We start from the raw sequence: 15,818 nt of genomic DNA on the forward strand, positions 1-15,818 counted from the left end.
TCCAGTGATCCCTCCCGCTCCAGAGCCTGGCTATGCACGTGCTCCACACACGCCTGATGGAAGGAAAGAGGCCACCCGCCCCTTCAGCACTAAGAAGGCTGAATGGACGCGCCATTCGGATGCCCTCTAACTCTTCTTCACGAAGTCTGAGCAGGTAAGTGATGGAGGAGACAAGTATCTGGAGTGTGTTAAGAGACATAAACTTGGTCCACCTATATGCTCGCACCTGGCGGGGGTGAGGGGGGGACGACACTGAAGCAAAGTATGTTGCTATGGCTCATAGACTCCCAAGGTGGGAGAAGCATGTGTGTGGCAGAGATCCGGGCAGTGGGGGCGGGACACGGGAAAGACACCTCTCATGTCCTTTCATCACTAATAAAGTTAAATCCTCCTTATTCTTCAAGTTTCAACTTTAATCCCACCTCTTCCCTGAAATCTTCCAGACGTTTCCATCCAGTTTCTTTCCCCTCTGGAATCTTCCATAACATATGTTTTCTGTCCTTATCTGACACTTAAATAACAATACAACTTCCACATGTCCATGTCTCGTCTCCCCAGGCTCCTCAAAGGACAAGGCAGGGATTTTACTTTTGAGCAGATGGGGCGAGCTCCTGGGAGGTGCTGGCAGTGGCTGGCCTGGCCACAGGAAATTCCCAGGCCAGCTTGTGTTTTATATTATCATGTGCCCCAGCTCGTGTAGCATGGCGCTGCCCAGATGCTCAGTGCGTACGCTCGGGCTGCACAAGTGGCTTCCAGAATACCTTCTCTTGCTATTCATGCTCCGCACTCTGGTCCACGTGTCCGTCTCTGGGTTGTAGACTTCCACAGTGCTCAGCCGTAGCTGGCCGTCATACCCCCCGATGGCATAGAGAAGCCCGTTCACCACGGCCACACCGACGCGGCTGCGGGCTGTTGTCATGGGATGGCACTTCTCCCAGCGATTGGCGATGGGGTCAAACACTTCCACCACATTCAGGGAATCACCTGCATAAAAATTTGCTACTCAAATTAAAACAAATGAGACCACGTGTTTAGATCACAGCTGTTGGGCATTGATTATCTGGAATGTTTGACTTGACTCTATCGGTTCTTCCCACAGAAATACTCAAGCCAGATGGACCCACTAAGATGCTTCAGCTGTGCTAACCTCAAACCTAATTCTTTGGGAAAATCAGAATCAGACAGGAGGTATTTACTTTTTAGAGAGGACAGTTTTAAACTGTAATGAGGTAGTCCACCTGCTTAAGGCCAAAGCTGAAGGGAAATGGACACACTCTTTCCCCAGGGCAGGAGGCATGCTCAGAGGGCAGGGGCCCCTGCTGACTTTCACTTACTAGTGTGTGACCCTGGGCAAGTTGTTTTGTATCTCCATCTTCTGTTCTCACACATGCCATAGAGATAATCTCTACGGCAGAGCTGTCATCAGGATTAAATGGCAGAATAGGCAAAGCACCTAGCATAATTCTACAACACGCTGAGTGCTCAGTAAATAGTAGTTATAGTAGCCAGGAATGAGGATTCCAACCCTACCATTTACAAAGTTTTTTTTTTTTTGGCTCAAATAAAATAATCCCCCTCCCTGTTTTATTCCACTGTGGGGGCACTTCACACCTACCACACTCCAGCGTTTACTAACTGAGGACCTCCCTTTTCCAGGACACACAGTTAATAAAGCATATGGTACACAGAGTGGCACGCACCTCTCATTAACCTTCAATTAAAGATGGAACTGCCCAGGACTGCCTACCACCTGCCCCCCTCCGCAGGCCTGGAATGACCCTGAGAAAAGGCCTGGCCTTCACGTGGGAGGTGACACCGTCCTTTGTCACTGTGCCGCAAAAATTCAGGAACCCACACTGCCCTCCCTGTGCCTGGCTCGCCTGAAAACTGGGCTGGATAAGAGCTGCCAAGAACATGCCGACTCGAAAGCATGTGTGCCTGGCACGGGAGGCAGCAGGTGGAGAGAAAGCAGTATTATGGGTAGTGGCAGGCCCTGCGTATTTGGAGAATTTTCCTTCTCACGGTGACAGACATACAGCTTAACCCCTGAGATCCATATGACCAAATGTGATTAGCCTGGTAACAGAGCTGGGTCTCTGACTGCATTCTCTCCAGGACTGGTAGTTAGCTCTGATATTCTGATTCAATGGTATTCATACCTGACATGCTTTCACTGCATAGCAGCTGCATCAAATCAAGAGGGACCAGGGTGGTGACACACAAAGGAGGGGAACCAGAGGACCAGGCTAGGTTGTTTGGTGCTTTTTCATCCACAAAGTCCAAGACAGGGCCCCGCAAAGGGGAGCTGCAAGATACCTGCTGAGTTGAGGCCCCCCACGGCATAGATAAGGCCCGTGATGGAAGTGCAGCAGCGAGGCCGAGTTCTGAAAGCCGGCAGGTGGGGCCGGCGCTCCGGCATGAGGTGATAGTCCTTTGCTTCGTCTACCAGGTCCCTGGAATAAGGTGCAGCATGTTACGACAGGAGGTATTCTCCCCATGAGGTCTGCATTTGTATTTCCGAGTCTGGCTGCCCCACTCCCAACTGGAGAGGAAACATGGGACAAGGAGCCTTCTGGAAGGTTTGGTCTTCAACCCAGGTGAGTCCAGGTGGAACCACACACAGCTACTGAAACATGCTCAAAATCGGAGGGGCAAGATGAGCAGAGTCCACCTCAGCTAGAGTAATCAGAATGAGGGTCATCTAATAGGCACACACCTGGCAGGAGAACAGGGTAGTGGCTGTAATAGCTGGTGCTGTGGAGGTCCAGCAAGCAGCCTGCATCCTATCCCCACTGAGACCCAGCTCTTCCTTCCCATCCCTATGGCTCGCACCCTGCAACGCGCCATTTCTCACCCAGAGTGCGACAGCAGAAGCCCGCGGCTGCTGACGATTGCCCTGCCTCCAGTCCTGCCTCTCCATTCCACCCTCCACACTATAGCCCGAAGCTGTCAAAGAACCTTCGATAACTACCCCCTGCCCACAGAATGAAGTTCGAATTCAACAGCCCCCTTGAGACTGCTTGACATGGGGTCCCCCCTACCTGCAGCCACACCTCCACCCCCTCCTTCACACACCTTCACGCGGCTTGCACACAGCCACTGACTTCCTCTGAACTCGCTGTGACTATGACAAGCCAACTGGAGGACGGTGAACATTTTCCTTCACTGTTCTACTTTTATAATGATCCTCCCATACGGCTACTGCCTTCCTGGCTGTTTTGGGAGCTCCGCTGTGCCACGTCATCACTGATTTCCCCAGGGCAAAAGTTTCCCATGCTGGTAAACATGCCCCCCCCCCCCCCCCGTGCCCATCACTGTAGACGGGCCCAAATCCACCTGAGGCCAGTGCACTGACTCAGGTTTACTGGAGAGGACGAGGAGCCCCAGGAGTCACCACTAAGTCCACTTCTGGAAATGCTAGGAAATCCTCAGTGAGCGTAGGGGAGGAAGCCCCTTCTGCCTCGATGTTCCCTCATGGCACATTTCTTTGCCCAAGGGGTCAGACTCAGGCTCTTCTAGGCCTAGACACAAAACAGATCAATCTGTGTGCCGTGAATTAGGACTGAGCACTCCGAATCCTTCATCCCCCGAACTAGAACACAAACAGCCTAGGTGACCAAGTTCTCTTCTCTGCCTGGACCCCCCCCCCCCCGCCGCCCCCCGGCAGCGCCTTGAGCAGGCCGGCCCTCACTCACCTGCATTTGTGGCAGCAACGCACCAGGTCATCCTGCTGCACGCGGTCTGATAGGAACTGCGGCCGGCAGAGGGGCAGGCGGATGTGGGACAGCAGCTCAGGCAGGCAGGGCCCCCTCTGCTCCCGGTCATATCTGACCCAGGCCAATGCAGCTTCAAAGACCTGCCATGGCACAGAGTGCAAGCTGTGTAGTCACTCCTCGCTTCCAGGCGCCACGTCCCCGGGCCCCCCAGTCTCAATCCCTCCACTCCCTATACTGAGGCAGTCCCTTGGGCCCATCCAGCTTTCCTCCTACTTGTCTCCTGAGGTCACTGCTTTCTGCTTCCTCAATCTGCCCCATTTGGCCCAGCCTCTTGAAAGGCAAGCCTCAGTGACCGTAACAGCTTCCCGGCTTTCATTACGTCCTGCTAATAAAAAGCTGCCAGTGGTTCCGTACTCCTTTCTGCAGCTCACCACACTGCCTGCTCGTCTTCCCTCCTTGGCCCCCTCCACCCTCTGCTCTCCCAGGCTGGCCGGTTCTTTGTTCACACTGTCCCCTTCACGTCGGAAGCCCCTCATATCCTCCTCTTCATCTAAACCCGCCCTCCTTTTTAAGGCCTGGTTCCAGATCATGTTCTCTGGAGCTTTCCCTAAGGGCTCCAGCCACAAGGGTACGTCACTCTAAAACCCTGGATCCAGTGTATCACCGATAAGCGAGCTGTCCAGGTCATATTCATTAGTGGAAGAGCTCGGGACAGGGCTCGCTCTTGGGACCGGGCTCTTCCCTGCGCCTCACAGCGCCCACACGGCCACACTCAGGCCCCCTTTCCTACTGCTCTTCAGACATTAGGGAAATGAGCTGAGTTGGGACTAAGCTCCCAACGGCTTGCCTCCGGGCGCCTGGGGCTCCTCCAGGTGAAGCAGGGCCTCATGGCAGGCCAGGTCCACACTGCAAACAGTCCAAGCTGCTCTGCCTGGGGCCTTGGTCAGGTTTCCCAGCCACCGAACCGGTGGAGGCCTTGCCGCAGAGGAGCTCCCGATGTCTGCAGGGCCAGGTCCGAGCATCTCACCCCTGCACTGCAGCCCTTTGCTGTCCAGCCCTGGCCACCGTCTGCTCCAAGTAACACTAATTCACGGTCCTCTGCAGATGTCTGCACCACACCTCTGCTGACCAAAGGGATCGCCCTTTGTTCCTCTCTGACTGCTAACATCTCGTGCTCCCGTTCATTCACACTCTTCTTGACCACCCCCACTAAAAGCTCTTCTTTGTCCTTCAAGGACCCTAATCATTCAAAGGCTTCCCCTCTTCCATCAGTTTCAGTCGGCCGGTGCTGACCACCGCCTCCGATCCCTTCCGCTCAGTAACTGATGCCAACGAGCCTTTGATGCTGCTCTCCTTCTCCCAACCCCCTGCTCAGGACCCCTCTGGCCTGGTTCCTCTCCGCCGTCTCACCCAGCATGGGCTCTGCGGGTTCTGAGGTGGGCGCCCCCAGTGCCCATGCTGTGCGCCTACCTCCCTTAATCACGCCCACCTGGAAAAATCTCTACCCTGGTGAGGTCCAGCTCTGTAAGTTCACCCCCACCTGCACCTGCACCAGCATATGCAGCTGACAGAGCTGGCTGGTCCTTTCTTTTCTTTTTTAAAGTTTATCTATTCTTTTTAGTACTCTCTACACCCAACATGGGGCTCAGACTCACAACCCTGAGATCAAGAGTCACATACTCTGAGCCAGCCAGGTGCCCCCTGGCGGATCCATTCTAACTCTGTGGCTGCAAATTTCATCAGGCCCTGCTTCCCACCAAGCCCCTCTTCCTGTCCCTGGCATCGCTTATTTCCTCTCCCGCGCCCAGAGGGCTGGCTCATGCCTTTTCATCTCTCCTCACATTTCTCACCTCCTCCTGATCCACACTCTCAGCTAAGAAAATAGACGCACACCAGAAGAGAACATCAAAAGCATTTGCCAGCTTCTCCCTTCCCACTCTGCACCTCCCCGTACCCCTGGCTGTGGAGGCTCTCCCTCCTGCGGGGGTGGACAGGAGTGGCGGGTGCTCCCAGCAGGGACACCCCATGCCCTCAACTCGGCCTCCTCTCGCTTCCTCCAGGACATGATGCCAGCAGCCATTCTCCCTTTCCTCCTGCATCACTGACTCTACCCTCTCTTCTGAAAATTCCCACCAGTAGTCAAATGAACTGCCATTTCTCTCACCTTAAAAAACAAACCACCAACCCCTTCCAACTTCATGTTCCTCCCCAGTGATTGCCCCAGTGCTCTGCTCTCCGCTTTAGAATAAGACTCTTTCAAAGTGTTATCTATGCTAATTTCCAGTTAGCAGCAGCATTACTTCTAATAGTAAATACTGGAAATCACCCAAACATGTAAGAATAAAGCGTGTGAGGCTGATAAAATCCACTGAATATAAGACACTGAAATGGACAAAGGTCTCGTGAAAAATGCACACAGTATAATGAAACAAACCCATAATAAACAAGCCGCACACACATCATGGTCTTCATGTAAAAAAAAAAAAAAAAGAAAACAAAGATTAGAAAGAGCAGCAGCCCCCGCGTCCCCTGCAGACCTGCTCTTCGGACTTTACGTTCAGCTCATCCCGAGACACCAGCTCGAGCACGTCTTCCAAGGGCAGGGCCAGGAATTCTTCGGACATGGACACCTCCACGAAGTGCTGGTGGATGAAGCTGTTGGCTGCGTCGTACAGCACAGCGCACATCATGGTCTCGGCAAACTGGCGGACGCCCAGGCAATTTTTGGGGTGCAGACTTTTGGCATAAGAAAAGATGAAAAAAAATTTAGAGGAAGAATGGTATCTTCGATCACTCTCAGGTTGGTTCTGGGGAGAGCTGGAGAATGGAGAAAACCCAGCTCTGCTCTCAGCTTGGCTGCAAACTCCCTGCATGATCCCAGGTGCGCTGCTCAGGGACTCAACTGTGAAGGTTGAAAATGAAGACTCTGCCTCTTGGACTAATGCTCAGTGCACTAGGGGCGTCTAGGTGGGATGAGCTCTCTGGGAAGTCCTGGGAAACAGCTCTGAGGACAGAACAGGAGAACACGTACTGTTTGCTTTTCTTCAGCCGCTGACATTCTTGGTCGAACATCTACCTGTTCCCCAGGAGGGCACTGCAGTTGTAGAATGAGAGTTTAAACCATGCAGACAGATGACCTCTCTGACATCAGGACCCTTAACACTTCATCTTCCGTAAACAGCAAGAAGCTCTGCGGGTCTAACTGTTCGGATGCCCAGGAATGACAGCGGCGGCAACAACTCGCTTAGCACTATCAGTACGACCTGCACTCTGCAGCCACAATCTTTTCAACAGCGCTGCAGAGCAGTCATTACTTCCACTTTTAGGGGGAAAACTGAGGCTCAGAGAAACTAAGACACGTGCTCTCAGCCTGCTGTAAGAAAGCGGTGGTGCCGAGAGGGAACTCTGTGTGCGTTCCCATGCCCCGGAGGCAGACCTGCCCGCCCTGGGTAAATCCGGGCCCTTGTGTCACACCACGTAATGTGGGCGTCTCCTCAAGGGTCCGTAACAACCTCACCTGGAAAAAGTGGAGGACAACAGCTAGCCAGCTCCTACAGCTGTGGCCACGATTAAGCAAGAATGTGGCAAAAGCACTCAGCATGATGCCTGGCATGAAGTCAGCTGCTGTCTTAATTTTTATCATGGTCCCTTTCCTTCCTACTACTGCATCTGACAAAATCTCAAATGCGCCCAACGGGGTTCTGAAATCTTGGTGACAGCAGGAGATCCTGGGGATGGGGCTTTTCTTATTTTGACTTTGTGACTGATAATCCGTGGAGGGAGAGGGTATTTATCAGATGGAAATTGGCCAGGTTTTCTTTATTAGACTGCTTGCTTTTCTTCCCTGCCACGTTGTTTAAAGTTATAGGCAGAGGGGCGCCTGGGTGGCACAGCGGTTAAGCGTCTGCCTTCAGCTCAGGGCGTGATCCCAGCGTTCTGGGATCGAGTCCCACATCAGGCTCCTCCGTTATGAGCCTGCTTCTTCCTCTCCCACTCCCCCTGCTTGTGTTCCCTCTCTCGCTGGCTGTCTCTGTCAAATAAATAAATAAAATCTTTAAAAAAAAATAAATAAATAAAGTTATAGGCAGAGCTAAAATCACCAGCCAACAATCACCACTGTCCCCCAGCAGCAAACTCCAAGGGCAGAGTCTCTCAGGGGCCTGTCTTTGGGATAATCTGGATTCCACAAGCTGCTGCTTCCCTTCCAGCCTGAACTGGCTCTGTCCATTGCTTTGGAAACCTATGTGCATTTCCACAAAGGCCAGGGAAGCATGAGCACTGACTAATGCTTAGGCAAGGCCACATGGCCAGTGAGGAACACAGGGCTCAAGGTCAGAATGTCAGCTCAGTCATCAAATACCGCCTTTCTCCTGGAGCACTTACAGTGACTAAATGAGACTGGTGTAAAGGCCTTTACACACATATGGCAAATATGAGGCTCAACCTTCCCTCGGCCGCTACACCATGCGTTTCACTGATCCCAACCGCTGGGACATCAACTCAAGAGGAGGATTCAGTGCCACGGACTGGGAACCAGATAGAGTCCAAAGACATGGGAAAGGATGGTCAATAAAGCTGCCTGGTGCACATTTCCATCCACTCCCTCTCAAGTTAGGACTCCTGTACCTCGCCTTTGGCTGTCTTTGACTGGCTTGGCATAATAAGGAAAGCAAAACACACCTCCAACTGAACTGGGCTTTCTCGTCGAAGAGGATGGGATGTGGGAAGCCTGCTCATGAGGCAGCTGGTGGGGAAGGAGGAGGGAGAGCTGCCACGCAGGACAGGGCCTCACTCAGGAGCAGGAGGAAGACAAGAGGGAAAATGAGCCCAAAGGGCAGAGACAGACCCACATCTATCATTAGCCACCTCACAACCAGCAACCACCTTGCTTGCTGGCACAGCCTGATTCGTCAGCAAGGAGGCCTCAATAAGACGTAATGCTTTATCAGAGGCAGGAAGCAGTGCCCTGAATTAAATAAGGTACTGGCGTGGTTCACTGATGCATCTGCTGTTCTGACTCAATTCTGAGAGAAGAGTTTTGGAAAATACACAGCTCCAGGCTCACCTAAAAACAAGGAGGCCCATATGTCCGAAGGCTTGGAATGGGGCCGCAAGAAAAAAAATCAACCCCAACCTCCTGGAAAACTCTTGACAGCTTTATAGCTTCTCTGTGCTCTGGGAAATCCTGTCTTTTCCACTACTGCTCAGAATGGTTTCTCTCAAGTCATTAGTAATCACAGCTTGACAATGAAGGGCCCACATGCTTGTCTTCAAATACGGGCACATGGGAAAGGGGCAGGCGGGACACCTTAACGTGCTCTGCAGCCAGGCTCAGGGAGAACCACCCCAAGGAACAGAGGCAGTGACAGTAACTACTGGAAAGAACAAAGAAAGCATGTCAAGCCTCTGGGGCCTGTGGGAAGGAATAACGACAGGAATAAGGTGTGAAGTGAGCCTTCAGAAGGGATCTTGCAGGGCAGAATGGGAAAATGTCAAGGACAGACTCATAATGTCAGGCTTTGTGCTTAAGTGCGTCTTCCTAAAATGTCACTGAGGAAGTAAAAACGCCACTGGTCTAAAAATCACTTTTCTAAGCATCTTTTGGGTGATACTGCCTTGTAACAGAGGCTGGGTCCAGTATTGACAGTGATGACCTCAAAAGCCCCTAGGTGGAGCTGTTGTCCCCTTGTGAGAGTGGCCAACTTAATCCTTTCCAGAATGCCTACTTAAATCATTCTGAGTTCTGTGGGGACACAGAGATAAATCAAGTCTGATCTGTGTCCTTAAGCAGCTCACAAGTGAGTAGGAAAGCCAGTCTGCCTCACCCCCGCACATGCATCCCTCCAGCTGACCCAAAAGGCATCCCAGCACAGGGTCAAGCCAGGCTCTGGGGCTACGCGGTCCTTCTGTGGTCTCATCTATAAAACCGGAAACAGGACCATTTATCTCACAATGAAACCACTCACCCTGCACCCAGCAGAGAGTGCCCTGCATGCTAAGCATCATTACCACGGTTAGTAAGGCTGGCTGCACAAACAGCAGTGCTCAGTGATGTCCATGAGCACCACAGGGGCAGGACGGGGACAGCAGATGGGTCCACAGAGCTACTGAGTGAGCTGGATTGGTGGAGCGGGAATGGGAGAGGGAGAGGTCAGCTGTAAGAGCAAATGAAGTTCAGGAGGGCAGATCTGAGATAGCAAGAATGCTGGACTTCAGGCCACGGACCTTGTGATCAGAGTAGCTCAGGTGGAGGTCAGGCCTCAGAGAGCACCACAGACACAGACCGTGTAGAGCCCAGCACTAACCTGCACACCCAAGTCACCAGTGCTTAAGAGGCAGCTTTGACCTTATGGCTAAGAGCTCTCCCTCTTGAGGGGGGGGAAAGCCTTCTTATCAGCTCAGTTATCCAAAGGTCATTGCCGAATGCTGGACCTAGGTAGGGATAAACTCCATGGTCTGAGGAGGACACAGAGTTCCAGGAGGTGAAATTTGGGTAGGCCCCTAAAGAGCTGAAGGAAAAAGAAGTTAAGACCTTCAAGGAGGGGGAAGGATGTACACAGAGATGGAGACGGGCTATGGAACAGTGAAGCAGCACGAAATCCATCGGTTTGGTGACAAGTCAGCTAAGTTAGCAGCTGGTCAAACTGGAGGACCAGAAGAAGACGTACATGTCAGGCCGGGAGAGAGCACAGGAGGGAGTCTGTAAATAAGTTCCTCAAAGGGTCACCCCAAAGAACTGGGCACTGCTCGACCGCGATTTGAAGAGTCAGGTCCCGGCTCACTCCCTTCATAAAACTCTGTACGCCCAGACTGAGCAAATTGGCAGGGGGTTCCAGGAATGACCTGGGTGTGTTCCCCGCCACGGGCCGGGTCCGTGGCCTCACCGTTCTCGGAGGAACGTGCAGCAGGCGTCCTTGATGCTCTGCAGCTGCAGGAAGCTCGCCCCCATCAGCAACGACTGCACGTTCTGCTGGTCAATGGCAAGGTGGCCATTGTAGGCAAAGTTGATCAGGGCCTCCAGGGCGCTAGAGAAAGGAGGAAAGATCTACTTCAGAGACTGGTCCTCACTGAGCTGACATGCCTACCTGGGGAATTGTGGGCCCCGCTCTAAAACCCACTTAGCCCATGCCCTTTGAGAATCTATCTGACAGGAATAATGACTTCACCAGAGCTGAAGACTCATTCTACTTCTTAAGCTGTCTTTATTGCCCAAATAATCTTATTACGAAAATTCTAAAAAGAGAAAGCAAGTACCCACAGTCTCATTACTGAATGAGTCAACATGGTTACTTTTTTGGGTTCATTTTCAGTCCCTATTTGCCTGCATGCATAAATGATAGGGATATAATCACATAATACTTATTGAGTCCTTTCCCATGTTGCTACACTGTCTCATGTTTATCATTTTTAGTGGCTGCTACCTAGTATTTCAACATGTAAACACACTGTAATTTATTTCCTTTATTGGAAGGCCTAATAGCTAATAACATCTTATTGCCATCATAAATAGCATTTTTATTATTTCTTTGGGATACATTTCCAGAGTGAGATGCCGACAAATTTTTCTGCCTTTCAATTCCCACTGGGAAAGAACTCCAAGTTCCGTCTCAGGGCTGTATGTGGTCTGGCCCTCTCTGGCTATCTGACCTCATCACGTTCCACTCTTAGCCCTCGCTCTATTCCAACATACTGAACACACTCTCACCGCAGGGCCTTTGTACTGTCTGCTCTGTTTGGAGGGCTCTGTCACCAGATGGCTCACTCCCTCACTTCAATTAAGGTCTTGGCTCAAATGTCACCTCATCACAGAGGTCTTCCCTGACCACCCTGGAATAGCACAGACCCCCACCATCATTCATTTTACTTTTCTCGCCTCGCTTTCACTTGCCAGCCCTACCATGCACGTGTGGGTATGGTTATGGCCAGATCCCCACGACCAGAAAGTTGGCACAATGAGAGGCGCCGTTTTCTCAGTGCTATAGCTCAGTGCCCACAGCAGCACACCTGACAGGTGCTCAGTCTACCTCTATTAAATGAAGCACTTGGCCGGTGCATGGCGATGAGCACAGCTCCTTCAGATACAGACCTCAGAGAAGAGAGTGTACGAGCGCCCTTGCAGACCCACTTCTGTGTCTTTCCTTATAAGTAGCTGGCCTGAGTTTTCTGCCGTGCACTGGGTATATAAATCCTCTCCACGTGCTGGGGCAGATCACTTTCAATCATCCAGAGGTTACTACAGTTTCCTGGCTCCTTTACCCCTCGTTTCCACCACTGTGAGATGAAGAAGGTGGGCAACGAATGACAGGTTACTGGCTGATGTCATCACTGCTTTGTTTATTGCTCCTCCTCCTGCCCTGAGTCACCCTGTGTGTCTCGTTTGCTACTGCATTCCCAGACCTCAGAACAGTGCCACGCACATAGTAGGTACACAGTGGACCCTTGGATACAGCCTAGGTTATAAACATACAGCCTCAGTTCACAGACTTGCAGCAAAATCAAACACAGACTCAGTCACATAAACATCCTTCTCCCTTTCAAGGCTCAAAAAGGCATACTATGGAATATGTTTATATAAAGCCTTCATACAGTAATCAGGAAGGTATTTCCATGAGGAACGTCCAGTAGTAAGTGACTTTACGTGTCAGGACAGCGTTAAGTCAGTGCCTGCATGACACGATTTCAGCAGGTATGGTACGACCTCCTGCCCCTAAAATTCATCTAGGGCAGGATTTCTCAGCTCGACAGGACTGACATTTGGGGCCTATAACTGTCTGCTAGGGAGGGCTGCCTCGGACACTGAAAGGCATTTAGATGCCTTTTGGGCTTGCCCTCCTTGGGCTTCAATATTCCAACCATCCAATAACCACGATTTTGCCATCTTCTGAATCTGTGCTGTCCCATATAGCAGCTACCAGACACACGTGGCTATTTAAAATTATGTCAAAATTCATTAAGTAAAATGCAGAATTTAGTTCCTTAATCGCACTAGTTAAAATTCAAGTGCTCAGTAGCTACCTATGGCTAGTGGCTACCATTCTGGAGAGTACAAATACGACATTCCCATCCGTGCAGAAGTTCTAAGGGACAACACTGTTCTCGACTGACGGGGAGAGTACGGAATGAAGACACTTACTTGGAAAACGATTTTGCCAGCTATAATGGTTAGCAGAGAAAAGTGCAGAGGATAACATTTCACCACCTTTGTACCCAGTCCTCATTAAAAAAAAATATCTTGGACGCTAGTACCTATTCAAAGTGTTACTCTAACAGTGCTGTGTCCCGCCATGGGCCCAACAGCACCACGCACGAGGCTGAAAGCTGTGCCTGGAAACCCCCAGACTGAGAGACCCAGGGGAGAAATTGAGTACCTGGGGTCCATTCCTTGCATTACAATCTCATCCTGCTTGCACTCCATCATGTCATTTGTAAACATAGCGTGGAAGTACGGGATTGAGGCTGCTAAGACGATCCGATGGGCACTGAATTTGTGGTCTCCAATCTGTGGGCAAAGTGAAATACAAAGAGAGATACTGAGGAATGCAAATACAAAACCCAACTGGCCCCTTCCCTGGCTTAAGCCTCAGCCCACTGCAACGGTCCCGGAGGCATCCCATATATGACAGCTGAGCTTATCGTGGAGACCCCGAGAGTTTCAATTCCACATACTCACGTGCAGTGGAAAAACGTAAACACCACATTTTCGTGAGGCATTAAAATGGTTAAAAAAAGTGAAGCCCGAATGCTTCCGGTGGTGGTTTTTACTTATGTGGCAGTCTCACAGCCCTGCTCCCGACTCCCCGCAAACTCAGAGACCTGATTGTTATCCCAAACCCAGTTTTAGTAAAGGCAGATGGAGGAGACACGTTATCCCGATCCCAGTTTTAGCAAAGGCAGATGGAGGAGACAAACTGTCCAAGAACCCTGGAGCTCCTGCCAGTAGGCTCCTCAAGAAGAGTCAATACACAGTGACAGGAAGACCTAAGGAGAAACCAGACCAGACTTGAACAGGGGCACACGTGGGGAGGAAGGACAGAGCAGGCATGGTGGGCACACGTGCTGGGGGGTCTGGGGGCAACGACCGGGCTGTGGTAGAGTTCCTCTTAGGAAAATGACCCCGGCAGCATGAACTGCTGGTGCTCTGCATGGCCCACAGGGCTCAGGCCACACGGGGATGGAGGCAGACTCTCTCCAACTTGTATCGAACCCTCCCGACAGACGCATCCTTAGCCTGGGGAGTCCAATAATGTGCTTTCCAACTATCTGTCAAAAGGACAGTCCTTTTAACAAGCTTTGCCATTTATAGCTTCTAGCCACATAAACATTTCCACTTAAGAACTTTCTAGTCTTCAGAAAGAACAAAACAGTCTCCCCCCACCCCCCAGGTTCCACATTAGTGAAATGCCAGATCATCTCACTACCTGATGCTCTTCTCGGTCACATTGACTCAAGGATTCTAGTTCTAAGGCCTCTTTTTCACAACGCTTTAGATTTATTATCTGTAAGCTGTCCTTCAAGATCATACAATCTTCCAAATACCAAAGGATCAATGTGGATTGACTCGGATTCTATGAGGCCCCCACATAATCCACGTGTGGCTCTTCTGGTGTTGGGGACGTTAACTGGCTGTGTGCTTTGGAGGTTTTTTATAATTAGAAAAAAAAATCACAGTAAAACACGAACTGTTTCTTAAAGTTGTTCTACAAAATTTTTACCAGCAGTTTCTAGTTCCCTGATTCCTGCTCTCAGGGGCCACCTCTTTCTTCTGGTATTATCTCCATCTTCCTCCCTCCCTTTCTTTAAAGATTTATTTATTTATTTTAGACATCTGAGACAGTGAGCATGAGTGGGGGTGGGGAGTGGAGAGGAAGGCGAAAAGGCAGAGGGAGAGGGAGAGAATCCTCAAACAGACTCCCAGCTGAGTGTGGAGCCCGAGGATGCGGGGCTTGATCTCATGACCCTGGGATCACGACTTGAGGCACCCATGCATCCCTATCTCCACCCTTCTAAGTAATGTGCCTATAATAGTAGTTCCTGAATTTTCATTTCTAGTTATTACTTGTGGTAGGAAGTCTCCAAACAGCCCCCGATGATCCCTGCCTCCTGGCATTCACACCCTTGTGCGGTCCCCTCCCACGCTGTCTCAGGGTTAGTCTGCATGACTGAAAGAATACAAGAGAAGTGATGGTGTCACTTGAATGTACGTCACATTTGTGGCTGGGTCATAAAAGGCACTGCACCTTCCTTTTACTGTCTCTCCCGGAACCCTTGCTCTTGAGGAACCCAGATAACAACATATCCCGAGGAGAGGCGTATGAAAAGGAACTGAGGCTGCTTCCTACTGCTGTCTGTGAGCCTGGAAGAGGCCCCTCCAGTCAAGCCTTCAGATGAACGCGGCCCATGGTGGCACCTGGACTGCAACCTCATGAGAGATCTCTAAGCTACTTCTGAATTCTGAAGCTGTGAGATAATAAATATTTATTATGTTAAGTCACTAAGTTTTGGAATAATTTGTTAGACAGCAAAAGATAACTATTATATTATCTACTTAATTCCTGTGATGAAGATCAGGATTTTGTTCTGACATTCTCTTCACATACAACTCCATGTACTCTCTCCGTCTTTCTAATATAATTATGTCCACTTTTGGTTAAATTAACATTTTGAGGTGCATTATTAGGTCTACGTGAATATTATTTGTAGCCAAGCCATGATGTACGCTATGATTACATTTCCTTTCTTGTATAATCCCCCCCCCCCCGGGAGATGAAAATAAAGTGTAAAACTCCTTTTAATAAGTTCAGTCAGGTCCCTAGCAGTATGCTCCTGCTTGTTCTGGAGGCAACCCTACTGGAATTTCGTCCTTGTAGGAATCCCTTTCACTTCACCTACGTCGGAACCCGTTTCCCGAGGCCCATTTCGTCCTCTTCCTGATTTATTCCTTTGTTCTGATGAAAAGCATCTTCTAGCAGAGTTGCCTAAGAAAGGGTATCTTATAAACTGTTTTTACACACAGCACTCGGACACCAAATGTGTGGGCTTTTCCCCCTCGCACAAAACGATTTTCCAACTCTCCAGACACCACCTGGTATCCTATAATATAAT

At 50.5% G+C, this 15,818-nt stretch overlaps 1 protein-coding gene and 1 long non-coding RNA gene across 4 annotated transcripts in view; one reads left to right on the forward strand and one right to left on the reverse strand.

Annotated features, from left to right (window-relative positions):
- Nucleotides 1–15,818, reverse strand: part of KLHL18 (kelch like family member 18) — a 52,683-nt gene that overhangs the window by 8,193 nt on the left and 28,672 nt on the right. For 2 of the 3 annotated variants that reach the window (XM_045778347.2, XM_045778350.2), the window contains 6 exons: nt 13,085–13,215; nt 10,601–10,741; nt 6,254–6,452; nt 3,696–3,856; nt 2,317–2,453; nt 762–999 (listed from right to left, as the gene is read on the reverse strand). In XM_045778347.2, the coding sequence (XP_045634303.2) occupies nt 762–999; nt 2,317–2,453; nt 3,696–3,856; nt 6,254–6,452; nt 10,601–10,741; nt 13,085–13,215 (1,007 nt within the window). The remainder of the gene's footprint in view (nt 1–761; nt 1,000–2,316; nt 2,454–3,695; nt 3,857–6,253; nt 6,453–10,600; nt 10,742–13,084; nt 13,216–15,818) is intronic. The other variant, XM_045778348.2, reaches the window with a different exon arrangement.
- On the forward strand, nt 20–15,100 carry LOC123779804 (uncharacterized). Its single transcript, XR_006776292.2, has 3 exons — nt 20–154; nt 2,450–2,597; nt 14,993–15,100. It is a non-coding gene; the product is annotated as an uncharacterized LOC123779804 (long non-coding RNA).

This window comes from Ursus americanus, chromosome 14 (genome assembly GCF_024610735.1).
Source record: "Ursus americanus isolate L20-20 chromosome 14, mUrsAme1.1.p, whole genome shotgun sequence".
Taxonomy (NCBI): Eukaryota; Metazoa; Chordata; class Mammalia; order Carnivora; family Ursidae; genus Ursus; species Ursus americanus.